Below are 26,066 nucleotides of genomic sequence, written 5' to 3'. Positions count from 1 at the left end.
TAGAATCCCAGCATGTCTCTTTTGGCAGCCAATACGGGGGCAATATTGCACGTTTTAAGGGTACAGAGAGCCCCTGTCCCCCACATCCCCTCACACAGAGGGGCTTACAATAAAGACAAGAGAGCAAATATTCCAGACATTGATACAGAAAGTGCTACTAGTGCTGCTCAAGGCACCGGGACCAATACTTCACTTGGGCACACAAAAGTCCCTCTGCTGGACCCTCGGGGAGGGATGTAGCTGGGCAGGTGGGGGAGTTCAGTTCTGGGGATCCCAGTAGAGGTAGACTACAAAGGTCAAAGGGCGCTGTTGTCCTGGCACTGACAGAGCTGGGGTCCACTCTTCCCGCCTTTCCTCTCCGATCACATCCGAAAGCCGACAGCGATGAAGGCGAAGAGGAAGAGGAAGATGAAAGTGGTGTCCCGGACCTCGTCCCATTTGAAGCCCTTGGTGGCCCGGTCCTCCTGCTGTTTGCGCAAGGCCTCCCGCCGGGCCCTCAGGCGCCGTTCCCGCTCCAGCTGCTCACCGTAGTGAGCCTGGTAGAAGGCGTCGAAGTTGAACATGGTACGGTGGGCGCCGCCGGGGGCTCCCCGACTTTCGTGGGGGGCCCGTGCGGCGGACGGCGAGGGCCGGGGCGGGCTGGGGTCGGCGGCGTGCGTCTTAGAGGGTCGGACCCCGGGGCCGCGCAGGTCCTGGTCGCTGAGCAGCCCGCGGTCATATTTACGACGGAGCGTGGCACTGCCCAGCACGAGGTAGGCCTGGGAGATGCGTGTGAAGCGTTCAGCAGCCTCGGGGCTCCCCGAGTTGCGGTCCGGATGGTAGAGAAAGCTCTGCCGGTAGTATGCCGCCTTGATCTGCGCCTGCGTGGCTGTGGAGGGCACGCCGAGCAGCTCATAAAGCTCCGTCCTCGAGTATGGGCCGTCGCTGTGGGAACAGGACCTGGCTCGCAGGCCCCCCACGCCGGACACCTGACTTGGAGGACAGACCCGGATCCTCCACAACCTCCACAGGACCCGCCGCGGCCACCCGGCGCCGCACGCGGCTGCCATCTTGAGTGGGTCAGGTGGGCGGTGCCCGGCCAATGGGAAGCGAGGAGAGTTCCCTTGGAACCAACCCAGTCCAGAAGGAGGCGGGAGCAAGGAGGCGAAGCATGCGCATTTGGGAAGCGGACGCGGAACTGATGAAATAAAAGGGAGCTCCCGGGGCCGGCGTGTTCCTGAGACGCGACCATGGCGTCTCGCGGCGGGCGTCCCGAGCACTGCGGACCAGCCGAGCTGGTGAGGCACCTCATCCTTTTCCAAGCCCCTTCTGCACCCCTGTCCTTGTCATGCCCTCTTCCAGCTGCCGTGTCTCTCTTTTCTCTTTGTCGCAGTTTTACGACCACAATGAAGCGCAGAAATACGTTCGGAAGTGAGTCGAGATTGGATTGTTCCACGGGCGTCGGGAAAGCCGCAAGTCGTACCCGGCTACCGGGGCCTTGCTTTGGGTGGGGGGAGCTTGTGTTAGAGTTTGGGGAGATGAGGAGGGTCTGTGTCCCCAGCATGAAGAAGTGGACGTGGTTACACCTGCCCCCCACTTCCCCTCCCACCCACAGGTGGCTGTCAAGGTTTAGGGGCACAGCTTGTTATGTGCATGAAGGAGGTGAGGAGGAACTAAGAGAATACAGCTTGTGTTCCTCTGGTCTTTCTGAGTCAGTCTTTGCGAGCACCGTTGCACAGAGGCAGGGACCGAATGCCTTTAAGACGAGTCAAAGCTGGAGGGGGTGAGGGCTCGCAAACCTGACCTCTCCGTAGACAACGCTGCACTGGCTCATCTCCTTTCTATCCAGATTGAAAGTCCCAAGACACAGGCTCACCAGGGCTCCCTGGCCCACTTGTTAAACTAGGATTCCAGTTGCATACACACCCCCCCCCCCCCCCCAGTTAGGCGTTTGGAAAGCAACTTTGTGTAATCCTGGCTATAGATACCGTGGTAGGTTACTCCCAAGTGACTATGTAGGCAGAAATGTCAAGTTTTGTTTTTTTAAAATTAATTTTTGGTGTGTTGATGGTTGGAACTGAGGTTAGAGGCCGTTGTGATGGCTCAGTTGGCTAATCCACTGCAAGCACTAGGATCCCATATGGGCACTGGTTCATATCCTGGCTGTTCCACTTCCCGTACAGCTCCCTGCTTGTGACCTGGGAAAGCAGTGGAGGACGCCCCAAAGCCTTGGGACCCTGCACCCACGTGGGAGACCTGGCTGTTGCGGCAGGAGCCAGGAATGAACCCGTGGATAGAAGGAAGATCCTTTCTCTCTGTGAATCTGCCTGTCCAACAACAACAACAAAATAATCTTTTAAAAAACTTACTGGGTTAGGTAACTATTTCTGCCATTTATTTTGCTGCATTCTTTAATCTCTTGTCTGACTGACTAATGTATATTTTATTCCCCTGACTGGCACCACCAGACCTTCTTGTATTTTTGTGCCTTCAAAAACCTGAGGAAGGTAAAATTCAGAGAGTGGTTTGATTGCCGATCTGGAGTCAGGAGCCTCTTCTGGGTCTCCCATGTGGATGCAGGGTCCCAAGGTTTTGGGCTGTCCTCCACTGCTTTCCCAGGCCACAAGCAGGAGTTGGATGGGAATTGGGGCCACCAGGAATAGAACTGGTGCCCATATGGGATCCCAGCACATGCAAGGTGAGGACTTTAGCCACTAGGCTACCACGCTAGTTCCCGGGGATCACTTTTACATAGCTCTGATGTATGTTTGTTGGTGTCAAGTTGGAATTACAGAGATTGGGAAAGACACCTCCAGGTGATGCTCCCCCCCCCTCCCGCTGTGGGGAAGTGATACTCAGAATCCCTTGACCGCTCACTCATTCTGGCTTTTGCAGCTCCCGCATGATCGACATTCAGACCAAGATGACTGGCCGGGCGCTGGAGCTCCTGAACCTGCCAGAGGGTCAGCCATGTTTCCTGTTGGACATTGGGTAAGGTCTGCCTGGGATTCCCCCCGACCTATGACTGGAGCATGGGGTGACTCAGGCATGGGATGCCATCCCTGCTGCTCACACTGAGCGTGCATCTGTCTGTTTTCCAGCTGCGGCTCTGGGCTGAGTGGAGATTACCTCTCAGAGGAGGGACACTACTGGGTGGGCATCGACATCAGCCCAGCCATGCTTGGTAGGTCAGGCTGGTCCAGGGCTGGGTCGCCACCTGCATGGTACAGAACCCATACTGACTGCCTGCCCCCCGCCCCACTCCCTCTTCTTGCATCAGATGCGGCCTTGGACCGAGAAACCCAGGGAGACCTGTTTCTGGGTGACATGGGCCAGGGCATCCCCTTCAAGCCAGGCTCCTTTGACGGCTGTATCAGGTGAGGGGGCTGCATGTAGGGTCTGAGCCTTTGTTGAGTAGTGCTTTTTTTGTTAAGATTTTTTAAAAATCCACTTGTTCACTCCCCAAATGGCCACAGTAGCCAGAGCTGAGCCAGGCTGAAGCCAGAAGCTAGAAGCTTCTTTGAGGTCTCCTGCCTGGGTGTAGGGGCCCAAGCACTTGAACCGTCTGCAGTTTTCTTGGTTGCATGCATGAGCAGGGAGCTGGGTGGGAAGTGGAGCAGCCGGGATTTGAATGGGGCCTACCTACAGCCATACCACCCCAAACACGCCCGATGTCGTCTGAACGGGGCCCAGATGACGTGCTTTGTTAAGCTTTGCAGGTGCAACTTAACACTCCCTCCCCCCCGCCCCCAGTCCTGTGTCTCACTGCCAGCTCCAACATCAAGCTTTGTGCATGTTGTATAGGATATAGATAAACTGGCCTTGGTCCATGGAAATTACTCTTAGACACACGAGGCTATTCTGGGTCTCTTATGGTAGGTGGTTAGTTCTGTATAGCACTAGTCATATTTTGTTGATGGTGGAGACACAGAAGCTACTCCCTACTAAAGTGCCCAGGAAAGCACTCAGAAAAACAAGGCTGAGGGCAGGCTCCCTGGGCTGGCTGGAGGGGTGAATGCCACCCCTAGCACGCCCCTGGAGAGGACCTGCCTGGAGGGGACCCAGGAAGGCTGGTGGAGGGGTCCCACAGAGGCCCGGAGCCTCTCCCGATGAGTTCCCTTCCCGTCGCTCAGCATCTCGGCCGTGCAGTGGCTCTGCAGTTCCAACAAGAAGTCCGACATCCCGGCCAAGCGCCTCTTCCGCTTCTTCTCTTCGCTCTACTCGGTTCTCGTGAGTATGTGTGCTCCCTTTGGCTCGTCTGTGTTTTCCATGCGGGCTGGCTGCCCGGCCCCAGCCCTGCAGGCAGAGGGGTGGGAGCTAGGATGCCCCTGGGAAGGCAGGAACCGCCTGGGAAGGCAGAGCTTTATCACTGTTGCTTTGGTCCTAACTAAGTTCACACTCAGTGCCCCGGCACAGTCCCATCAAATCCGGAAGATGCTGATGGCAGAACCCAAGCCCAGGCAACTCATGAACTTGACCTAGGGCCTACTTGGTGTGGAGCACAGACACAATGTGACCATGTGTGTTAAATTTTTTTATTAAAGATTTATTTGTTTTTGTTGGAAAGGCAGATATACAGAGAGAAGGAGAGACTGAGAGGAAGATCTTGTGTCTGCTGATTCACTCTCCAAGTGGCCACAACGGCCAGAACTGAGTTGATTCAAAGCTAGGAGCCAGGAACTTCTTCTAGGTCTCCTACGCGAGTGCAGGATCCCAAGGCTCTGGGCCATCCTCGACTGCTTTCCCAGGCCACAGGCAGGGAGCTGGATGGGAAGTAGAGCAGCCGGGATTAGAACTGGCGCCCACATGAGATCCCATATGCGTGCAAGGTGAAGACTTCAGCCACTAGGCTACTGTGCTGGGCCCTGTGTGCTGAATTTAAAAGAGGTTTCTGTGGTGGGACTCAGCAGAGTGAGGACACTGCGGAGGCCTCCTGGGGCTCTGTGTTCTCCGACTTCTCGCCAGCCACCCTCCCTCCCGGTTTCTGGGAGCCCTCTGGGGCGGGAGCACCCTGCTCACCACCCTCAGAGCTGTCACCCCCCAGCTAGGAAGAGCTTCAGTTGTTTATTCAGACCATGTGATTGTTTTTTAAGATTCTGATCCTGAAAATGAACTCGGTTTTCATTTTGGAAGGACCCAGCTATCTGGCCACCTTGATTCTTGTGTGTTACGTCTAGCTTCACCACCAGGGTGGCCCGCGGACTTCTGGAGACGCGTTCTCCGCTTATACCTGTGGCCTAGCCCTGATGCTCCGGCTTAGCCCTTGGCCACCCCTACCCTCCTTGGCCGAGGAGTCTCTCCGCTGGATGGTTCAGCCACCAGCCCCCTGCTGTATTGGGGCATCAGCTCCAGGGTTCTCCAAGTGAGGCCTGCCGGGAATCCAAAGTGAACACGGATGCTTCTGGATCTTTCTTTTCCTTCCTTCCTTCCTTCCTTCCTTCCTTCCTCTCTCCCTCCCTCCCTCCCTCCCTTTCTTCTTTCCTAGATTTATTTATTTTTATTGCAGAGTCAGATCTATAGAGAGGAGGAGAGACAGGGAGGAAGGTCTTCTGTCCACTGGTTCACTTCTCCAGCTTTCAGTCCCAGTTGGTATTTCTTCCCAGCCTCCAGCACTTCCTGGGAGTTAGCTGTTTCTCTGAGAAAGCAGCAGCTTCAGCAGATCCTGGCCCTGGTCCCCAGCCCCAGGGCTGAGCCCAGAGCCTGGCCTGTGATGGCAGAGGGGCGTGTCTGGATCCTGACCCCACACGGGCTGCTGGTGAGGCAGTGACTCTTCTGCCATAGGTCCGAGGCGCACGAGCTGTCCTGCAGCTGTACCCCGAAAACTCGGAGCAGGTAAGCCCCTGGCTGCCGCACGTGTTGGGAAGAGAGAGCAGGGCCCAAGACAACTAAGTCTTCCTCAACTTCCCTGGTGTTGCTGGCAGGTGACAAGGAACCTTGTGTTGATTGGTAGAAGGAGGAGGCCCCGGACATCCTTGCGTGGTCTCCATGGACCCCACCATCTCCTTTAATCCACTCTCCTAATGGCAGAGGACAGGGGGGAGGGGGATCTGTGGGTCAGGCATGGGTGAGGTTACTGAATTCTGTACCGATTGCCAGGTGGGGGCAGGGTAGAGGCTCTTGCCGTCTGTGTGCTCTGTGAAGTGAGACTTAGGAATGCATGCTTGGAAATACACATGGGCAGTGGTCCCTGCCTGATAACCTGAATGCAGCAGGCTACAGACCCCGGACTGGCGGCCAGTTGTCTGCTTTGAGTTAAGTTAGGAGCAGGTGGATCCCAGGGCTGGCTAGTGGGACATCAGGGTGTTGCCTTGTGATGTGATCCCCCAGGGAGGCGTGGGCCGGAGGCAGTCCTCGGGGTGTCTTCCAGAGACTTGGTTAGAAATTGCTGACGAAGATCTTCAGCCGCATTTGCCAGGCAGGGTCCCGCCGTGCTGCCTCTCTTCTTTGCAGATAAATTCACGCTTCTTGATTTGAGAGAGGGACAGGGCTCTCCTTGTATGACTCATTCCCTAAATGCCTGTAACAGCAGCAGATCTGTGGATCTGATCTGCCTTCCCAATAAAAATAAATCTTTTTTTTTTAAGGTTTATTTATTTTTATTGGATAGGCAGATTTACAGAAAAGAGACAGAGAGATCTTCCATCTGCTGGTTGATTTCCCAAATGGCCGTAGTGGCTAAAGCTAAGTTGATCTGAAGCCAGGAATCAGAAATCTCTTCCAGGTTTCCCATGTGCGTGGGTGCAGGGTTCCAAGGCTTTGGGCCTTCCTCTGCTGCTTTCCCAGGGCACAAGCAGGGAGTGGGATGGGAAGTAGAGCATACAGGACTTGAACTGGCACCTATATGGGATGCTGGCGCTGGATGGAGCAGGGGATTGGCCAATTGAGCCATTGCATCTGGCCCTCAAATAAGTAAATCTTTAAAAACAAATACCCACTCCCAGACAGGCTCCTCGAGGGCAGTGGGCATCAAGTGCTCTGCTTTGCCAGCCTGGCCCGCCTGCCTCAGAGCCACCCTGTTCTCTCTGTAGTTGGAGCTGATCACCACCCAGGCCACGAGGGCTGGCTTCACTGGCGGCGTGGTGGTGGATTACCCCAACAGTACCAAAGCCAAGAAGTGAGTGCTAGTGGTGGTGGTGTGTATGTGGATGGGGGAACAGCATGCGTCCTGGGCGGCAGGGCCAGGGCACTGGTGTGGCCTTGTCAGGCTGTGATGCACCAAGTTGATACCCGTCGGGGAGGTCCGCCAGGGCCCAGGCACGCGGGAGGTTGGAGTGGGGATGAGGGCCACTCCCACAGGGCCTTGAGTGGGCCCTCATTCTCTGCCCTTCTTTCTTTCTTTCAGGTTCTATCTCTGCCTGTTTTCCGGGCCTGTGACCCATCTGCCCAAGGTGAGGGACCCGAGGGTGCCAGGCCCAGGTCCATAGGTTTCTAGACCTGGACCTCAGCTTGAAGAGCATGCGGGGAGAACGCTGGCAATGAGGTGGGCTCCAATGCCTGCAGTGCCAACAGAAGCTGTCCTGTCGAAGATCCCAACAGGAACACCTTGTGGGAGGACACCTCGGGCCTGGGGCTCAGTCCGTCCACTTGGGCAAAGGCAGAGAGAACCCAGGATGGGCTCAGCACATTTTGCTTCCTCTAGGGGCTGAGTGAAAATCCCGATGAGGACGAGGCCAGTGAGTCCCGCTTCACAAGTGAGAGGTAAAGTGGTTGGGCAGTGGGTGGGTGGGCAGTCAGTCGGGGGGTTGGTCAGTCAGGCGGGCCGTGCCTGGGTGTGCGCTTCTTGCTGTGGGCACATTGGACAGGGCTGGGTCCCTGCTATTGCCCAGGGCGCTCGAGGTTAGTGAAGCAGCGACCACAGGGGTGGTGGTGGTGGAACTAGAGAGGAGCCCTTGGCACTCGGCCTGCATCTGCTCTTGCCACATTTCCTTCTCTGAGGTTGCTGTCCTCCTGGGAGTGTCCTGGGGCATCCTTGCTGGTCCCCTCCCTGCTGCAGCTCCCGGAACCTTGCAGTACCTCCACCCTCTCTATCGGAGGACCTCCTTTTGTAACCTGACCCCTCCCTCTGGCTGGTTCTTAGGTCAATCACCCCCCCCCCACTCCCTTCTCCACTTCTAACCGCACTGACCCTTCTTCTGTCTTCATCTCCACTCGGGCTCTCACTCCCACCCCAGACCCCACCTCTCTGTGAGCTGCTTTCAATCCCACTGTAGTTGTATTAAGTTCTTAACGCCCACCTGCCGTCCCAGCCTCACCTCTGATCAGGCAACTCCCAGCGTGTCCAGACGGGACCTTCCGTGGGAATCTAGGCTTCCAGGACCCTGTCCGAGCCCTGGTCATTTGCTGGCTCACTTGTCACAAAGTCTGTTGGCTGATCCTTTCCCGCAGTGCCTGTCCCAGCTCCCACCGTTGCCCCCCTACACCCCTGGTCTGGTGCCTCTGCCCCTTGCCCAACTGCAGTGGTTCCCAGCTTAAAGTCTCAGCCTTTGGCCCTTGGTTTTCCACACAGCAGTGAGGCCTCGCATCTCACTGAAACGGCCATTGTGTTGCTTCTGTTTCTCGGGGTAGTATCTCCTTTTGAGTTCTCCCCAACTTTTTTTTTTCTCTGTACCTTCCTCCCCTCTGGACAGTAGCTGTTGACTTGGTGTCTGTCCCCCAGTTAGCGGGCCATGTCTCCATCCCAGCGTCAACAACAAGCTCTTACTAGGTCAGGTGCTCAGGCTGTCTCAGCCCTATTTGGTAGATGACTTAATGGATATAGAGGGGTTGAGACTGGTGTGAAAACCCCAGGAGGGCAAGATTTGGGCCCTCGGACCCGAAACCTGAGGCCAGCATCACTCTCCACTTCCCCAGCCTATGCCCCAGGGGCTGCTCCAGATGTTTCTGTGCTAAGGGGTACCCTCCCTTGTACCCTTCTCACGTGTGGTGGGAAATGTAGGTTTGCTAGCTCCCCCCCATGGCACCAGAAGACTTGTTGTCCTCACAGCAGCATCTGCAGGCCACACGGCCTAACCATAAAGCTGGGGAAGTCAGGCGTCTCATGGGTTCAGAGGTGGACAGAGTGGGATGGTAGGAGGAGGCGTGGCCTCATGGAGGAGGTGTGACCTCAAGGAAGGATGGCTGTCTGCTCCCATGAGGGGTACTTAAGGGTACAGGTAAACCACACAGAGCTCCACTTAGCTGATCTTTGATCTGTCTGCCTGCATTACTGTGTCTTGCTTGTGCATTTGTTCCTTCAGCCTTGCTGCCTGGCTGCCCCCTTCCCACCATTGCTAACCCACTCAGAAGGCTTGGTCCCCCCACAGGTCCAGGCTTCCCAGCTTCGCTTTCCCAGCTTTCCTGTCTCCCACAGCAGCCTTCAGCAGCGGCTGCCACTCTGCCCTCGATGTGTCCTGAAATGACCCTGGCGCTGCAGCCTTCTGCGCCGGCATTGGCTTCTCTCTGGTGCTCCTCCATCTTGCTGTCCTTGTCTGCTCCCCAGCCCCTGGACCTCCCTCCGTCCTCTCTGACCCCTTGCATGTCTGCACCCTGGTGTGCCTGTTCCTGCAGCACCCTGGGCAGCTGTGCCCTGCCTGTATATCTCACACCCACTGCCACCTGTGGAAAGCCCACTAGGCTGTGCTGGGCCTCTGCTGGCTTAGCCTAGTGGGGAGCTCTCTCTGGTGTGCAACCCTTGGGCATGTTGTGCTGGCAAGTTTGGTCGCCACAGCCGGGGTGATGAGGTGTGGTTTAGGGAGGGCCCAGGCCTGCCTCCCTTGGTGCTGTGGGGGTCCCTCTCCTCCCAGCCAGGGCTGCAGGCCGAGAGTAGCCTGCTGAGGCCATCGTCGGGACTGCGCGAGCTGGGCAGCCCCGTTTTCCTACCTCACACATCTGTAGGCGCTGCAACCCTTGTTTGGGTCTGCACAGCCGGCAGAGGGGGTGGGGGCAGGACCTGGGGTCTCCCCTGTGAAGGTTGGGGAGCCTGAGGGCACTCATAGCCGCTTTGCCCTCAGGAAGGAGGGGACCAGAGTGCGGACTCGGGTGGGGCTGTAAACAAGGGGGCGTTGAGGCCAAGGGAAGTGCATCCCTCCCTCCACTGCTGCTGGGCTTCCAGTGGGTGCCCGCCGTGCAGTTCTGCCCCTCAGCTCATGCCTGGCTCTGGCCCAGGGTCTCATTGCGGCTCTCGAGGCGGGCGCTGGTGAGGAAGAGCCGCGCGTGGGTGCTGGAGAAGAAGGAACGGCGGAGGCGGCAGGGCAAGTGAGTCCCAGTGGGGGAATTTCAGGGTGGGGGAAGACTTTGTGTACATGGGGAGGGACCCTGGGCCGCTGCTGGTTGCTTCTTTCTGAGCCTGTTTGTGGTCTCCCCTGGCCCAGGGAGGTCCGGCCTGATTCCCGCTACACCGGCCGCAAGCGCAAGCCCCGCTTCTGAAGTCCAGCTGCAAGTAGGGGATGGGCTGGGGACCCGCGGTGCGGCACCTGCCCCTGGCAAATCCCTCTATGTCCAAGTACAGACATCACCAGTATTTTAGGAAACCCTAAATGTGTATTTTCTTACCAAAAAATGTTTGGAGGGTCTTATTTTGTTGTAAAAGCACTTTCCAAAAAAAAAGACGAAAAAACTTCCCATCGTGTGGCACTCAGGGTGTGGCAGTGTCCAGCATACGGGTGGTCATCACTTCTTGGGGTCCCTGCCTTGCTGCGTGGGAAGCAAGGTGGGGCTAACCCTAACCTTCCCTTAGGACTGGGACCCTGGCACAGAGGGGCAGGGAAGACTTCCAGGTAAAAACCACGCATGGGCCGCAATGCCCAAGGACCTAGCCCTGCCAGGCACCATGGCAGGGGCTCCCCAGCTGTCTGGTGCAGGGCTTGCCTTTGGTGGATGCTCTGGCTGCTTTGCCTCGGTGAGGCAGGTCAGGCCTGTGCCCCCATGAAAGCCTGCATTTAGCCATTCGACACCCTCAGGGCTGTGACAGGAAATCCAGGTCTGGTACCGATACAAATGTTTATTCTACATAAAAACCTCACAAAATGGGCAGCTGGTTGTACCAAGACCTTTGGTGAACGGGACGGGGAGGTCGCTGTTGAAGAAGGCAACACGAACAGTGGTCACGGCAGGAGCCAAGCTGAGGGAAGGGGCGGGGGCAGGGGGACACGGACATGGCCCTGTTCCCTGCGGCATGCACTCGCATGCACACCCCTGACCCATCAACAAAGGGGGCTTGGGGCTGGGGGGCCCCTAGATGGCTGCTGAATACTGCATCCAGACACCTGACACCCACATGGCACGTCAACGGGGGGAGGGGGCAGTGAGGGCAGGATGGGGACTGTGGTCCCGAAGTGACATCTGACTTCCCAGAGCACATGAGCGGGCAGGGACTGGGTCCCAAACATGCAACACTGGCCTGAGGACTTGCCTGGGGGCTTGCTGGGGGTGGCAGCAGTAGGACCCAGGCCACAGGCTCTCGTCCCAGCACAGGCCTGGCCAGCTCACTCCCAAGGGCAACGTGGGGTGGGAGGGGGAACTAGGCACCAGAGGGCTCTGCTAGTCGTCTGGGGTCATGGTTTTTGCTCCTGGGGCTGTGGGAATGTGTGCAGGGCAAGCTTTTGGGCTTTGGCCCTGGGTAGGGGAGGGAGGCTGGCCTTGAACATGGCCAGCAGCCACAGCACGCTGAGCCTCCCTGGCAGTGGTCAGCTAATAGGGGCTGAGAGCTGGGCTGTCCCTCGGGGCCACCCCCTCCCCTAACCTGAAAAGCAGCACCATGTGGCCAGCTGGTCCCCCACGCCTTAAGGGGGCTCGGCTTGGGTGACAGCTGGAGAGGCCAGAGGACAGGGCAGATGAGTAGGTCGGCTAGAGGCAAAGGCTGCGGTCCAAGAGAGTCTGGATCTCTGGGAAGGGCAGACCCCAGGCCCGAGGAAGGTTTGGCAGCCCTGTCTCATCAGGGTGGTCTCAAGACCTGGGCCAGGCCTCCCAACAAGCCACCTGATGTGCTGGCCCAACCACAGCCCTGGCTCCCCTCTGCCTCCCTTGAACAGACACGCACTGTCACAAAGTTCATGCACACGACACGGCTCAGGGCGGGGAGGATGGAGAGTGCCCGTGGCAGAGGGAGGAGCAGAAAGGGGTGAGAAGGTAGATGCTCTGAGCCAGAAGGTAGGAGGGCGGGGGAGGGGGGCCTCCTTGGCAGTGGTGGTGGTGGCGGCGGCAGAGTGGGCCATCCGGAACAGCAGAGCGGCAGGTGCAACGGCTTCTACCCGAAGATACCCCCGAAGGTGGAGGCGATGACGATGCCCAGGATCACGCAGCATATGATGATCATGATCTTCTTCTGCAGGGGACCCAGAGGGGTGGGGGCGGCAGCCATGTCAGGCCAGGGCTGGCCAGGGGCGGCTGGGGAGGCCTGGCAGGCAGGGGAAGGCCTGGGAACCTAGCAGGTGCACTGCAGCAAGGGGCGTGCAGGGCACGGGGCTACTGACCCGGCGCGCCTTGCTCTGGTACTTCACGGCCTTCTTGGTGTCGGACACGGCTCTCTCCACGTAATCCACTGAGTGTTCCACGTTGTACTCGATTCTGTCAATCATCTCACCCTGTGGGGCCCAGGGTAGAGGAGCTCCAGGGGGCTTCCTCCTCCTCCTGGGACTCGGGGATGAGGCTCAAGCTGGAGAGAGTGAAAAGGAGGGAGAGGGAATGGATACAAGGAGGGTGAGGAATGGCTTCTCACTTGTGCCTTCCTGGACCCTAGAGAGCAGACATCTTGGGGGTGCCCAGGACCATGCAGTTTCAGCTGACATCTTGGGGGTGCCCAGGACCATGCAGTTTCAGCCAAGGGGTTGGAGACCATGCAGAGGATGCTCAGCCAGGGCACCTGATCCCAGGGCCAGTGCTACCTGCAGCAGGATGGTAGCAGGCAGAGGAAGTCAGGGGCAGGAGTCGGGGAGCTGCGGTCAGCCCGCCCTGGCAATAGCTCACTGAGTGACCACCCCCACTCCATGCCACTCAGGCACAGTGGCCCCAGCTAGCTCTTGCTGACCAGGGGTCTTCCCACCCCGAGCCCTAGAGCCCAACAGTTTGGCCTCCTGTTGCCCCCAGAGGCCCACCTAACTCTAACGCTCCCTTCCCAGTCACACCAACAGAAGGGTAGCTGCCTCCATCTCCCAAGACTGGCTCCATGTCATCCTGGTCTGTCTCTCACCAGGTTGGCGGGAGTAGCTTCCTCCTGGGCTCCCGATTTCCTAACTAAGCTAATGTCACTCCCATTACCTTAAAACCCTCCAACCTAAGGGCAGATGTTTGGTCCAGCAATCCTGCCTCTCCAGGTGTGGATTCTATGCCCAGCTCCAGCTCCCGACTCCAGCTTCCTGTCCTTTGTGCCCACTGTGGGGGCAGTGGTGATGGCTCAAGAGACTGTCTGACTGCCACCCACGAGCATGACCTTGGCAGGCACTTGGGGAGTGAAGCAGAAGATGGAAGTTCTTCAGTGTTGCTTCTTTCTGCCTCTCAGAGGAGCAGGTGCAGTGGCATAATGAGCTAATCCTCCACTTGCAGTGTCTCCACCCTACCCCCCATATGGGGTAACTGGTTTGAGTCCCAGCTATTCCACTTCTGATCCAGCTCTCTGCTAATGGCCTGGGAAAGCAGTGCAAGATGGTTTAAATCCTTGGGCCCCTGCACCCATTGGGGGCGGGGGGCGGTGTGGGGAGAATCTGAAAGAAGCTCCTGACTCCTGGTTTTGGCCTAGCCCTGCCTATTGTAACCAATGGACAGAAGATTTCTCTTCTCACCCTCTCTCATTGTAAATCTGACTTTTAAGTTAAATAAATAAACATCTTTAAGAAGTATAAAACTTTGAAACTTCACATGTTCCCACCAGGGCTGGCTAGATCCTGGCCTCCCATTTCATCTTAGCTCTGAGGGCCCCGGGGATCCAGCCTCGTGCACCCCCTCTCTGTTTCCTAAGTAAGACCCAGCTCTTAGCAGCACAGTGTGGCTGGTCACCCTGCCTGGGGAACAGCTCCTCTTCTGTCCTCATGTGTCAGCTCCAATGTCTTCTCCCTGACCCCATCCACCCAGGTCACTCTGTCACAGTGCCACACCAAGCGTGCTTGCCTAGAGCCATGGTATCAGCATTGCCTTCAAACTTGTCCTTCATCTCAACCCATCCAGACCTGGGAGGAGGTGGGGGGCCGCACCTGGAGACACAGGTGGTTCTTGGACACATTGAACCCTGAGCGGCAGGCGCAGCTTTCTAAGGCTTCCCAAGCAGCCAGCACCACCGCAGCACGGAGCACTGGCTCTTTCCCCCATGCTACCTCCTGCTCAAGGACAGGCGGCCCCTAGGGGTGAGCAGCTGGGACGAGAAGCATTCAAGTGGGTAGGTGGGGCCATGCAGAGCCATGCAGAACAGCAGGTTATCTGGGTGGTGGAGGGAGGGGTGGCAGTGCTCTGCAGGCAGTCCCAACAGTGGGCAGCTGGTTACCTGAGGCCTCCTTGTCCCTCCCAGGTAGGGCAGCGTGTTGGGCAGAAAGGGGAGGGGTTTAGAGCAGGCCTCCCCCGGCGGGCTGCTGTGGGCTGCTGGCTGTCTGGAGGGGGAGTGAGGTGGGGAGGGTCCCAGGCACTCACCTGGCTCTCCACGAGCATGGCCATGTCCATGAACATGTCATGCAGCTCGCGGATGCTGTTCTCCAACTTGATGATCTCGCTGTGCCGCGTCTCTATCTCGCTCAGAGCCTGCTTGGAGATGCTGGAGTCCATGATGATCTAAGGGGTAGGGAGGGTGGGTGTGGCAACAGGGAGCTGGGTCCTGAGACCTACTTACAGAGAGGAAAGGGAGGGCATGGACACCAGGCCAAAGTGGGCAAGAGGCCAAGGCTGGTAGCTGGTGTGGAAGTGAGGCCCGAAGCATCCTGTTCTAACCCCCTAGATGTCACCTGGTTTCCTACCTGTCACAGGGGAGCTGCTGCTGCAGTCCCCGCCCCGAGGTTCTGACCACACGTGGGTGGGCCCAGGACTCCAGCTGATGATGCTTCTCCCTATCCCGGGAAGCTCATACCCCAACCCTGCTCCTGTCATCCTGGGAAGCAGCCCTGCCTGCCCAGCATCTAGACCAGGATCCCACTAATGTTTACGGGACCACGGCCTGCTCCTCCCCATCTCCCCCTCCTCCTGGGGCCTTTCCCTGGCATTTAACTTCCTCTTTTAGCCAATTTGTTTTCCCTCCATCTCTCTGTCCAAATAATACCCAGGCTCTATGCTTGATGCATATGCACTAGGCAAGGACCAAAGTACAGGGGAGCCCAGGGAAGTAGGAGGGGCCACACTCACCCCAGAGGCAAAGATGGCGGGGTTCCCACTCTCCAGCATGTCCTCCAGCTCCTCGCTGGTTGTGGTCCGGCCAGCTGAGAGGGAGTCAACAGGACTAAGCTGCTAGGCTGGGGAGCTCAGCAGCAGCCTCGGCCCCGCCCCTAAGCCCTGGCCCCGCCCAGGACCACACCCCCTCCTCCGCCCTGCTCCTCAGACCAGGTTCCTCCTCTTAGGCTCAATTCTGTCCCTTTTCAGGGCTAGTCCACCGGGCCCCGCCCCTCATGCTTGGTCCCGCCCCCTAAGACCACGCCCTCGAGTAACCCCGCCCCACGTGCTGACCACGCCCAGGACCACGCCCCCTAAAGACTAGGCCCGCCCCCGAATCCTGGCCCCCATACGAGGACCACGCCTCTCAGCCTCGGCCCCATCCCTGTATCCTCAGCCCCACAGTTTCCTCCTCTTAGGCTCAGTTTGGTCCATCGGGCCCCGCCCCTCACCCTGACCACGCCCCAAACACTCGGCTCCGCCCTTCTGTCCGGTCCCGCCCTCCCACTCACTGATCTCCAGCTGCCTCTGGATGCGGCCCTTGCAGCGCTCGCGGTAATCCGACTGCGTGGCATTGTACTCGGACATGACCTCCACGAACTTCCGGGACAGTGTGGAGTGCTGGGGGGAATCCAAGATGGGGGCATGGGGTTCAGGGGTCAGGCTCCATGGGCACCCCTAAGGCCCTGGGGAAGAGCAGGGGCAGAGGGTCTGTCTGCCCCAGTGTCCCCGCCGCCACCACCTGTGTCTTCCGGATCCTCAGGTCAGCCGAGGAGCGGTTCAGGCCTTCCTCCTGCTCGATGCTCTGCTCAATGCCTGGGGAAGGATGGCCCCCGAGTCACAACTGGCTCCTCCCAGGGGGTGGAGTCTGTGTGGGCTGTGCATGGTGGACAAGGGACCTGGGCAGCACCTTGACACACCCCCAGCTGTATATGTGGGACACAACACCTATGGCATGCCCCTACCACCTTTATAGCAGATAGGAGGGCCACAGCCCAGTGGCCAGGAGCCCAGGTTCCACTGAGCTGCAAACACCTGGGTTCCTGTCCCCAGCTGGGCCTTGCCAGAAAGAGACAGGCAGTTGAGCAAATGGGTATAAAAAGGGGTTCCAGATCCTCCCCGCTCTCTGCCTGGCACCAGGGGCAGAAACCCCAGACAGCTGGAGGAAGCAGGCTGGTAAGCCTGAGCCTAGAGTCCCACTCACCCTTGAGCTTGGAGCGGACTTTGTTGGCTGTCTTCTTTATGTCCGACATCAGCTCCTCCAGCTCTTCCTTCGTCTCTGGGGAGAAGGGAGTGGAGAGCTAGGTCCTCGGCTGCCATTCCAGCTCCGCTGCACAGAATTCTGAGACATCTTCCCTCCTGGCTAAGGTGTACCTGCCTGCATTCCCCCCCCCCACTTTTTCCGCCCCCCATTCTTGGCCAGGGCCACACCAGCTGCAGCCTGCTCGACTTGCCGGTTCTGTGCACCGCCCGGGAGATAACAGATGGGTCTAAATTTAAGACAGAAATAATTGGGGAGCAGCTGGCGGTGCTCAAGTTGGCACTGGGGAACATTTACTCGATGCTTGCGTGTGCCCAAGGTGGGGATGTTGGGCTCACCTGGTCTTACCTGGGAGCCCAGGACATTTAAGTAGCAGGAAGGGAGAGGGGCGTGGCAGTGAGATGCCAACCTCCCTCCACCACACATTCCCAGGGGTCATGGTACCACAAGGGATGGGGCGTGGCTCATAGCTCCAAAAACTGCCCAGTCCTGGCAGGAGGCCCCTAGTTTGAATGGGAGCTGATGGAGAAAGAGGGTTGGGAGACACAGGAGGTGGTGGGTAGCTGGGTCCCCAAGAAAAAGATGCAGAAGTGGCCCAGCCCAGGCCGCAGCAGAGTACCCAGCTTGCCCTGGGGTGCTCCTGGCCACACCCAAGCTTCCATCTGGGCAGCTCCAGAGCCTGCGGCTGGCTGGGGTCTCTAGCAGGCTTTCGGGGAGGGATGGTGGTGAGTAGGCGTGTGTGCGGAGGGCTCCTCGATCGCACGAACAAAGGAGAAACTTGGGTGCCAGCTGCTCTGACGTCTCAGCCTCTTTTGCTCAGTCCCCAAAATAGCCCAGCCGGATGGCGGCCCCCAGAGGGGGACAGAGCCAATCTGGGCCCAGGAAAGCCCACCCCCTCCAACCCACCCTGGCCATCTCTCCTTCAATTTCCGCCTTCCTTGGAGAGGTCCCCTTGTCCCCTGCAGAGTACCGAGTCCCAACCCACAGGTTGAGATGGCCTGATTTGCAGGTACAGATTCATGGCCTGTGAGATGCAGTGGCAGCAGGTGGCATTGGGGGTTGGGGCGCCCTTCCAAAGGAAGAGGCCTGGGCAGCTCCGTCCCCACCCCGCAATCACAAGTGGACCCTCAGCCAAGAGTGACCCAGATACACATGGACTACACACGTGTCGTGTGCAGCTTCCAGGCAAATCTGGAGACAGGTGCACCCATGCTGTGGGATCTCTCCCCCTCCCCAGCATCTTCTGGCTCCCATCTGACCCACGTGCACCCTCCCTCCCACGACTGTGCTCTGGGCTTCAGTGTTGCCTGGGCCTAGCAGAGGTTTATTCTGGGCCAGGGGGTGGGGGCTGCTGGGTTCAGGGACAGCCACAAGGCCACGCCTTGTCCCTTTGGACTCTGGGGGAGGAAGGGCACAGCACCCAGGGACAGGCAGGTACAGCAGGTGCAGGCACCCAATGAGGGATTGCAGCAGGCCAGGGCAGCCCAGGGACGTGACAGTCAGCTCGTTGGAGACTCATCTGGGGACAGTGTGTGGCATCCGGAGAGAAACAGGCTCCCAGTGCCCCAGGGGCACAGGTGGCTTCCTGGAGCCTGGAGAATGCCTGGTTCTGGGGGGGACGGAATGGCAGGGAGCCAAGGCCGCCAGGGCCGGCCTGCCCTCCCACAGCGCTTGTCTCCTAGGAGCTGCCACGTGCTCCCAGGGAGGCCGGGGGAAGGGGTGGAACCTGGACTAGAGTTGGCTCCCGCCCCTCCCTCCCTCCCTCCTTCCCAGAAAGCCCAGGGTGGCTGCCGAAAGAAAGCAGGTGCACCTGGGAAGGCCTGACCCCACCCCAGCACCCTGCTGCACACCCAAGTCTTGGCTGGGGAGGCCTGGATATAGCTGGAGAGGCTAGGCATGGACCCCTGTTTCCTCCCAACCCCTGGTTCTGGGTGTCCTAGAAGCACCCCCCACCCCCACCCCGCAGCCCACAACTTGGCCTTGTGAACTCACTCTCATCGGGGTTGGGGGAGGCCAGGATGGTGCTGTGTTTCCGCTTCACCTCCTCCACATTCTCTGCAATCTTGTCAATGAAGCCCCGGATCTCCTCCACCTGGGGACCAAAGTGGGACCAGAAATGGGGAGTGGGGGCAATTAGGAGGAGGAGACCCAGGGAAGTGGCTGTTTGGGCTTGGGTCCTGACCAGCAGCAGGCAGGGCGGGAGAGGAGTGGCTGCCCCCAGTGGCCCTTCTAGCCGGGAGGTCTAGATGGGGGTGCTGGCAGGTGCAGGTGCAAGAGCCCCCTCCCTGGCTCAGGGATGGGAGCTGTCCACCCCACGTCCACCAGCCCCCACCTGCTCGAAGAACTCATCCATGAAGCGGTCTCGGTCCACGGTGACGGTGACATCATCATCATCATCGCTGTCCTTGGCCTGCGTGGGGTTGGACACCCGTGAGTAGCTGATGGTCGCACCCTTGGGGTCCCACACCGTGCATCTGGAGATGCCTACCGCAGGCATGCAGGGCGCAGCCCCTTGGCCTCCCAGAGGACTCTGAGGGCAGGCACCGAATGGCTGTGCCCGCCACTCCCAGCCATAGGGAAACCAGAGGATGCTGGGGGGACCCAGCCTAAGCAGTGAGGCCAGGGGTCAGCCTCCCCCACCTAGCTCCTTGTGGGTGGGCACTTGTGGGTTAACTAAAGCAGTCCCCACCTGCCATGCACATCCCCTCCTGGCCCATTCATCTTCATGAAGATGGCGTTTGTGATCCCAGCTCCCTTTCTGGGGCAGATCCTGCATCCTGCACCGTGCTCCTCCCCCAGGCCAGCCCAATGTGCCTCAATCAGGTCTGGGAGATGCTGTGTGCCGGCAGGGGTACGGTGGGTGGGTGGGGGGAGGTCTTTGCTGGTGCCAGTCTTGCCCACCTGGCCTCTCAGGGCTCCACTCTCTCCTTCATCAGTCTACACAGGGGATCCAACCCTTCTGCCCATGGGCAGGAGTGCTCAGTACTGATGCCACCTGCCTCGAGTCCCAGCTGTGGCCCCACCCTATACCTTGATCTGTCTGGGGCCAGCCCTCTGTCTAGGCTAGGACCATTTCCTGGCTCTGGGCTTCAGGCTTTGGTCACATCTCATTTTTCAGAGACACCACCTGGCTCCTGGGTTAGCCCACTGAGGCTGGCAAGAATTGGGGGGTGCGGTGGGCGGCCAGAAAAGCTGTTCTCTAGGAAATGGGGACAGGGCTCAGGCTGCAAGGATGGAGGGAGGCCAGGCAGTTTCTATAAAGGGCTAGAGCACAGAAGGGGGGCTCACCCCAACACAGTGGGCCCTGCACGCGCGGGAGGGGGCGGCCTCCTCTCATTAAGAGATCACACCTCCGCCCCCACCAGTGGAAAATAAACCCACCAGTGCCTGCGGCTGCCTGATGCCGGCCCCTCTCCCCAAGCCCACCATAAACAGAAAATCTAAGGAGGAACCATTCTCATTGTTTGCCAGTCCTGGAAGCTGAGTCACAGGGGTAGAGCCCAGGGAAATTGAGGCAGGAAGGACCCCAGTTCTGCATCCTGGGCCATCTGCCAGGTTGTGACGTGTCTCCCAGTGCCCAGAAAAGGCAAGACGGGGAGGAGAATTTTCCAGGAAAGAAGGTTCAGAGAGTCATGGCCAGCCCTCTTGGCGATGGACAATCCTGGGATCCAGGCTGGGGCCAGACGCAGAAGTGTCTCCAACCTGGAGTTGGGAGTGGAAGAGGGAGAGGCAGGGGACAGGCCCACGCTCTCCACCCCCCACTGTCCTCTCTGAGGATGGAGCTGTGACAGGAGAGAGATCTGGGTCTAAGGCTGAGGGTGGTGGTGGGGTGCACCCCACAGGGGGCATCAGGGTGGTCCCAAAGCCCACTGGAGGGTAATCCTACTGCGCATGGGCAAACCAGCTGATGGGAGGGGCTCTAAGCCAGGTCCTGAAGTGACTGATCCTTCGAAACCTTCCCACTGCCTTCCCACTGCCCCAAGGAACAGCAGACCCCAGCAGGACCCTTGTACTTAACACCACCCACCGAGAGCCCAGGAGGCTGATGTGCCCATTATCCATAGGCACCTGTCAAGTTCCCCTGGTTTCCGTTGCCCGTCTTGGCTTCCACACTCCTGGTGATGGGCAACTCATTAGTTTCCTGATAAGATTCTTGGGGCCTGGTCCTAGGCCAGGCCCTGTCCCTAGCAAGTGGCTGCAGCTATACCTTGAGAAGTTAAGGTTTCCTTGGCCCTTCACTCTGCCTAGGTGCTCCCAGCTCAAGCCTCCACCTTCCGCTACATCCCTGGGGCACAGGCAGATGCTGCAGCCGATTGTGGCCAGACCCACACCCTCCCTCTTTCTGCACGGTCTACCTCCATTCATACAGCCAGAGAGATCCTAGAAGCGACAGCGCAGCCCAGCCTACCCCACCACCGTTGGGTCTGGCGCTTAAGGGAAAGCTTTGCCCAGCCACGCATTTCTGTCTGTGAGATTGTGTGGGCTCCTAGCTTGAGTGCTTTTGCACCCTCAAATCACATCCAGGCCAAGGTGGGGGCATCCTTCTAGAAACTTCTGGATGAGCACGGCCTTCCATTCAGTTCTCACTGGACGGTGAACAAGATGGGAAGTTCACAGGGCATCACACACAGTCCTCATCTCTGTCTCCCAACCCAGACTTACGCTGCTTGGTGTCTGGGGCTGGCCAAGGCCCTGCTGGGGAATGGTGCAGGCAGTCAGGTGTTTGTAGAAGCATTAGGGACCCCCACTGCGGTCCCCACCCCAGGAAAGGGTCTGGAGAGGAGCTGAGCGCTCTAGAGGAATCTGTGTGGAGCAGGTGGCTATAGCCCAGGACAGGTACAAGCTCACAGACCCAGCTTTCTTTGGGAAAGATGCACCTCCACATCTGGGGGAGCCCTTATTCCCCTGAGTGTGGCCTCCCCAGTTCGGCATGCCTTGGAACTCACTCTTCCCTCCCTACTCACACCCAACCGTCATCCACTTTGGGGTTGAAAAAAAAAAAAAATCAACCCTGGCTCACATCCCATTTGGGTGCGAATTCAAGTCCTGGAGGCTCCATTTCCAATCCAGCTCCCTGCTAATAGGCCTGGAGTAACAAGAAGTTGGCCTGAGCGCTTGGAGCCCTGGCACGCACATGGGGGACCCAGAAAAAAAAGCTCCTGGCTTTTGGACCAGCCCCGCTCTGGTTGTTGTGGCTATTTCAGGAGTGAACCAACAGATGGAAGAGGTCCTCTCTTAACTCCGCCTTTTAAATATATAAAGGAATCTAAGCAATGAAAACAAACCAAAAAAAGTGAGCCCGAAACACATTAGGAACATTTTGGAAGCAGAGTACTTGGGACTTGGATCTGACCCTCGTATATCGGATATCGGTGTCCCCAGGGGGTAACAACTCTTGGCACCACAGCCCACTCCAAGGTTGGTTTTTTATTATTATTTCTTTTAACAGGTGCTTTATGCTGGCTTAGTTTCTCCTCTTTCTGGCTGCATTTCCTCCAGCCTGGACAACTGGGCCAACAAGGCAGGGACATTGGATTGTACCAGGAAGGAAAACTCCCCACTAGTTGCCCCCAACTCCAGTGGCCATTTCTCCCTTCAGAGGTAGGCAGGACAGCTGCCTGCAATGGAGCGAGCCTCTGATGTCTCCTCTGAGGGGCACAGGTTGGGGGTGCTGGGCAGTAGCCAGGCCTGTCCCAATGACAGCCATGGCCCACGGTGGCAGGCCAGCCTTGGCTGGCTGGGTTGATTTGTCCCCAGAGCTGTGGAGTGCCTGTTGTCTGCCTCCAGGGTGATTTTTTTTTCCCTTCCTCTTTTTAATGACTAATCAAAGTCAATATCACTGGGGCCAGAGCAGGGTAAGAGCTGATGGGGAGGGGGTGTTTGTGTTGGGCTTTCATCCCACCCACGCACCCTCCAGGGCTGGGAGCTCCCTGCCCAGCACAGGCTGCCCCTGGCCTCACCCCCTCTGCTGGGTCTCCAGGGGGCTTGGAGGAGGGGCAGCTTCCCGCCCTGGTGACTCAGATAAGCGCCTGGCCTTTTCTGACCTGCAAGCTAGGAGCAGAGATGTCCCTGGTGCCTCTGCGCCAAGATGAAAAGGTGCCCCAGAGGGGCCAGTGCAATGGTTCAATTGGCTATTCCTCCACCTGCGAGCACCAGCATCCCACAAGGACATTGATTCTTGTCCCTACTACTCCACTTCCCATCCAGCTCCCTGCTTGTGGCCTGGGAACGCAGTCGAGGATGGCCCAGGGCCTTGGGACCCTGTACCCACATGGGAGATCCTGAGGAAACTCCTGGCTCTTGGCTTTGGATCAGCTCAGCTCTAACTGTTATTGCTGCTTGTGAAATAAACCAGTGGATGGAAGATCTTTTTCTCTGTCTCTCCTCCTCTCTATGAATCTGACTTTCCAATAAAAAATAAATAAACATAAAAAAAAACCAAAAAAGTCATCACTCCAAGTCATCACCAGGGGCAGGAGCAATGGGAAGGCCCCATCCTGTATCCGCTATAATGTCCTCAGCCAGGTCAACACTGGCTCCATTTTCCAGATGGGGAAACTGAGGGGTCCAGATTGATGGTGCCCCCATCCATCGGGTGCTGCCTTCTAAACTACCAGTTCCTTCCCAGCAATGACAGGTGGTTACAGTAGGTGGGGTGGTAGGACCTGGACTTCCCCATCGGGGCCTGCCCTGGCCCTCCAGGGAATGCAGAATGAGGTGGTGGGCATTAGAGACCTCCAGCGAAGCCGCTTTCTCCTTGCTTGCTTGGGGCTATCTTAAGGCTGTACTTTCCTTTCCTATCACCCACTCTCCTATTTGGTAACCTTTCCTTCTTGGAACTCTTTCCAAGTTGGCTTCCTCCAGGAAGTCCTCCGGGATCAGGCTGGAGGCGACTCATGGCTGGGCCCAGCTACCCACAACTATGGGCCCCAGAAGGGGGTGGGTCAGCGCCAGAAAGGCTCCGGAAAGAACATCAGAGGGAGGAGGCTGTCTGGGGACATCCCACCCCCGCAAAGTCCCCCAGGGAACTGTGTGACCCTGCTTGAACCCTCTACCCCTGAGGGTGGTGTTTCTACTTGTTGCCCGTGACCCCCTTTGCTCCATCTGCAGGATGATGGGGTGCAGGGAAGTTGGGAGGATCTGCCCATGAGACGCGGGGGCTGCAGGTGGCTGGAGGGGCCCAGCCCGGCCTGCAGAGCACCCAGGAAGCACGCCAGCTCCTTCCTTAAGTGTGACTTTTATAAATAAGCTCCCTGCGCTGGAGTCTTCCAAATGTGGTGGCGGTGTTGGGTTAGCGAGAAGGAGAGAGGAGGAGGAAGATGGAGGGAGGGAGGGCGAGCTAAGGCGGTGGAGGGGGGTTGTGGTGGTGGTATAGACAGCCCTACCTCTGTCCAGCCTAGCCAGCGCCCCTCTGCATTTTTGAGCTAAAAACAAACACCCAAATGCCCAGAATTCAAGGTTGCCCGGAGTTCAAGGTTGCCAGGAAAGGCTGGACTTGCAGTTTCCTGTGTCCAGGAAAACCTTGGGGGAATCAGCATCCTCCCAGAGGGACCATTCTGGCCAGCCGCCCCTCAAGGATCCCAGTCCCTGCAGCGACGCCAAGCTTGCTGCCTCTCAACAGGACTACCATCCAGGCAGGGGAGCATGTGCGTGCGTGCGTGTGTGCTGGGGGCACTCAGACCCCAAACAACATCTGGGTCCATGCTCCTCGTGACTCAAGCTCCCTTAGGGTTTCCTCCAGTCCCAGCTGTACCTGACTCTGACCTTCCCTATACCCCCAATATCCAGCCCAGCCGGCAGGCCCCAGGGTCCCTCTCCAGCTGAGAATAAGCCAGAGTCGGATCAGCTGGTTCCCCCGCCGCCTCCCTGAGCCAACCAAGCACCCAAACAAGGGTAGAGCTGCACCCCACACAGCCATCTCTTGCCACCAAGACTCCAACCACCACTGACTGGAGGCACAAGAAGCTGAGGGCAAGGACCAGCGAGACCACATACTGCAGAAGGGACCCCTGGCAGCTTCCTCTGAAACCCCACAGGCTTTGCCCCTGGGGCTGGGCACTTGGCCAGCCATGACACACACACAGGTCTGAAGGCGAGGCAGGTGGGGCTGGCAGGTGGGGGCTGGCAGGTGGGGGATGCAGGCGGAGGGAAGAGAAGACATGGAAGCAACAGCTCCAGGCTGCCCAGGAGTCAAGCCTGGTACAATACCGGGGAGACTCAGTTCCACATTCAGGGACCCCAAACCCAAAAGAAAACTCTCCATAGCAGAGGACCCGGGAGTCTCGACTAGGCTGAGGACAGTGGGAAGTGACCAGAGCTTTTCTGTGTTCTGCTAGTCCCCCAACACACACACACACACACACACACACACACACACACACACGCACACTGAACCCCGCACCAAGAGCCACACCCCAGGGGAACCTTGGGAGGGTCTGAAAAGACTAACCCGTGGCTGGCCAGAAGCTGGGCAGGTGGACAGGGGGGTGGGGGGTGGGTGGGGGCTGGGGAAGGGGTGGAGGGGAAGCGGGCAGAAAGTGGGGGCGGGATGAAGAGCCACAGGTGACAGGGGAGCCACAGGTGATGGAGGCGGGGCGGCGCCCCGGGGAGGGTTTCCGCAGCGCGCCAGCACAGTGCGTCGGCGGGCACCGGGGATGGAGGGGACGGAGGGGACGGAGGGGATGGGGGTGGGGTGACAGGGGCAGCATGGACAGGGAGAGGTCAGGCTTCGGTCCTGCCATCCCGCTAACCTTCTGATTCCCCTCTCCCAGCAAGGGGACGCCGCAAAGTTTATCCAAGATCCCCGGGCTCCTTTCGCCGGCGCCCGCGAGCCGGAGACCTCCCCGAGAAGGGTTCCAAGGGGGCAGGACCCGGAGTGAGTGTGTATGTAAGAGGCAGGGGAGTCAGGGTCCCCGGCTCCCTCCCGCCCCTGGTCCGGGTGGGGTTTGGCGGGGGATGCCGCAGGGGGCCGCGGGAGGCGGGCAGGCAGCAGCCCCGGGGCCGCACTCACCGTGCGGAGCTCCTGGGTTCGGTCCTTCATGCTCCCGGGAGTGGCGGCTGCACCGGCTGCAGCCCGGCGAGCCCCGCATGCGCGGCGACCGCCCCGCGGCTGCGCAGCGCCCGGCCCGGCCCCGCCCCGGCTCCCGGGACCCCGGCCCGGTCCCAGTCCCGCCCCTCAGCCCCGCCTCGGCCGCCCGGGGCGGGGGCAGCCAGGTCCTGGATGCGCGATCCTGGCCCAGAGCCCAACCCCATCACCTCCCTGCCCTGCTGTCCACTCTGCCATCCCCCAGGCGGGGTCCCCCTCCTACCCCAGCGAGCACTTGGCATGGAACACCCCTCCCCCCAGACACTGAGCCCTGCCCTTCCCACCTGTTATCCTGACCTCTGGCTTTACCGGGAGACCACCCACCCGTGTCCTACCCTTCAGCTGGCGCTCCCTAGAGCAGCACGCAGGAAGGACCAGCTCTCTCCAGCTGCCCATGTGCCCAATCTCCAACCCGGAGCCTAT

The 26,066-nt window shown here is 58.8% G+C and overlaps 3 protein-coding genes and 1 non-coding gene across 7 annotated transcripts; 2 read left to right on the top strand and 2 right to left on the bottom strand.

Annotated features, from left to right (window-relative positions):
* On the bottom strand, positions 1–1,049 carry DNAJC30 (DnaJ heat shock protein family (Hsp40) member C30). Its single transcript, XM_040973691.1, has one exon. It carries the CDS (start codon positions 1,047–1,049, stop codon positions 363–365), a length of 687 nt encoding a protein of 228 aa, XP_040829625.1. The 3' UTR covers positions 1–362.
* A 127-nt stretch (positions 1,050–1,176) lies between these two features.
* BUD23 (BUD23 rRNA methyltransferase and ribosome maturation factor) lies at positions 1,177–10,474 on the top strand. Of its 2 annotated transcripts, XM_040972805.1 has the most exons (12): positions 1,177–1,277; positions 1,373–1,410; positions 2,875–2,970; positions 3,081–3,163; positions 3,260–3,356; positions 4,113–4,209; positions 5,761–5,811; positions 7,008–7,093; positions 7,322–7,367; positions 7,619–7,677; positions 10,123–10,212; positions 10,329–10,474. In XM_040972805.1, exons 1-12 carry the CDS (start codon positions 1,230–1,232, stop codon positions 10,381–10,383), a joined length of 846 nt encoding a protein of 281 aa, XP_040828739.1. In that variant the 5' UTR covers positions 1,177–1,229; the 3' UTR covers positions 10,384–10,474. The 2 variants fall into 2 exon arrangements, with proteins under 2 accessions (XP_040828739.1, XP_040828740.1); XM_040972806.1 differs by lacking the exons at positions 7,322–7,367; positions 7,619–7,677.
* On the top strand, positions 9,720–9,848 carry LOC121152107. Its single transcript, XR_005883237.1, has one exon.
* A 1,728-nt stretch (positions 10,475–12,202) lies between the features above and the next one.
* On the bottom strand, positions 12,203–25,607 carry STX1A (syntaxin 1A). Of its 3 annotated transcripts, XM_040973791.1 has the most exons (10): positions 25,569–25,607; positions 18,891–18,968; positions 18,551–18,650; positions 16,502–16,576; positions 16,040–16,113; positions 15,810–15,918; positions 15,274–15,347; positions 14,572–14,709; positions 12,429–12,539; positions 12,203–12,280 (listed from the first exon to the last, which is right to left on the bottom strand). In XM_040973791.1, the coding sequence occupies exons 1-10, from the start codon at positions 25,596–25,598 to the stop codon at positions 12,203–12,205; spliced, it is 867 nt and encodes a 288-aa protein (XP_040829725.1). In that variant the 5' UTR covers positions 25,599–25,607. The 3 variants fall into 3 exon arrangements, with proteins under 3 accessions (XP_040829725.1, XP_040829723.1, XP_040829724.1); XM_040973789.1 differs by lacking the exon at positions 16,502–16,576 and having other exon boundaries at positions 25,569–25,598; XM_040973790.1 differs by lacking the exon at positions 12,203–12,280 and having other exon boundaries at positions 12,452–12,496; positions 25,569–25,598.
* Between the last annotated feature and the right edge of the window lie 459 nt (positions 25,608–26,066).

The sequence above is a fragment of the Ochotona curzoniae genome, unplaced genomic scaffold (assembly GCF_017591425.1).
Source record: "Ochotona curzoniae isolate NIBS_2020 unplaced genomic scaffold, NIBS_Ocur_1.0 contig_2321, whole genome shotgun sequence".
NCBI classification, from domain to species: Eukaryota; Metazoa; Chordata; class Mammalia; order Lagomorpha; family Ochotonidae; genus Ochotona; species Ochotona curzoniae.
This window is presented reverse-complemented; position numbering and strand designations above follow the sequence as displayed.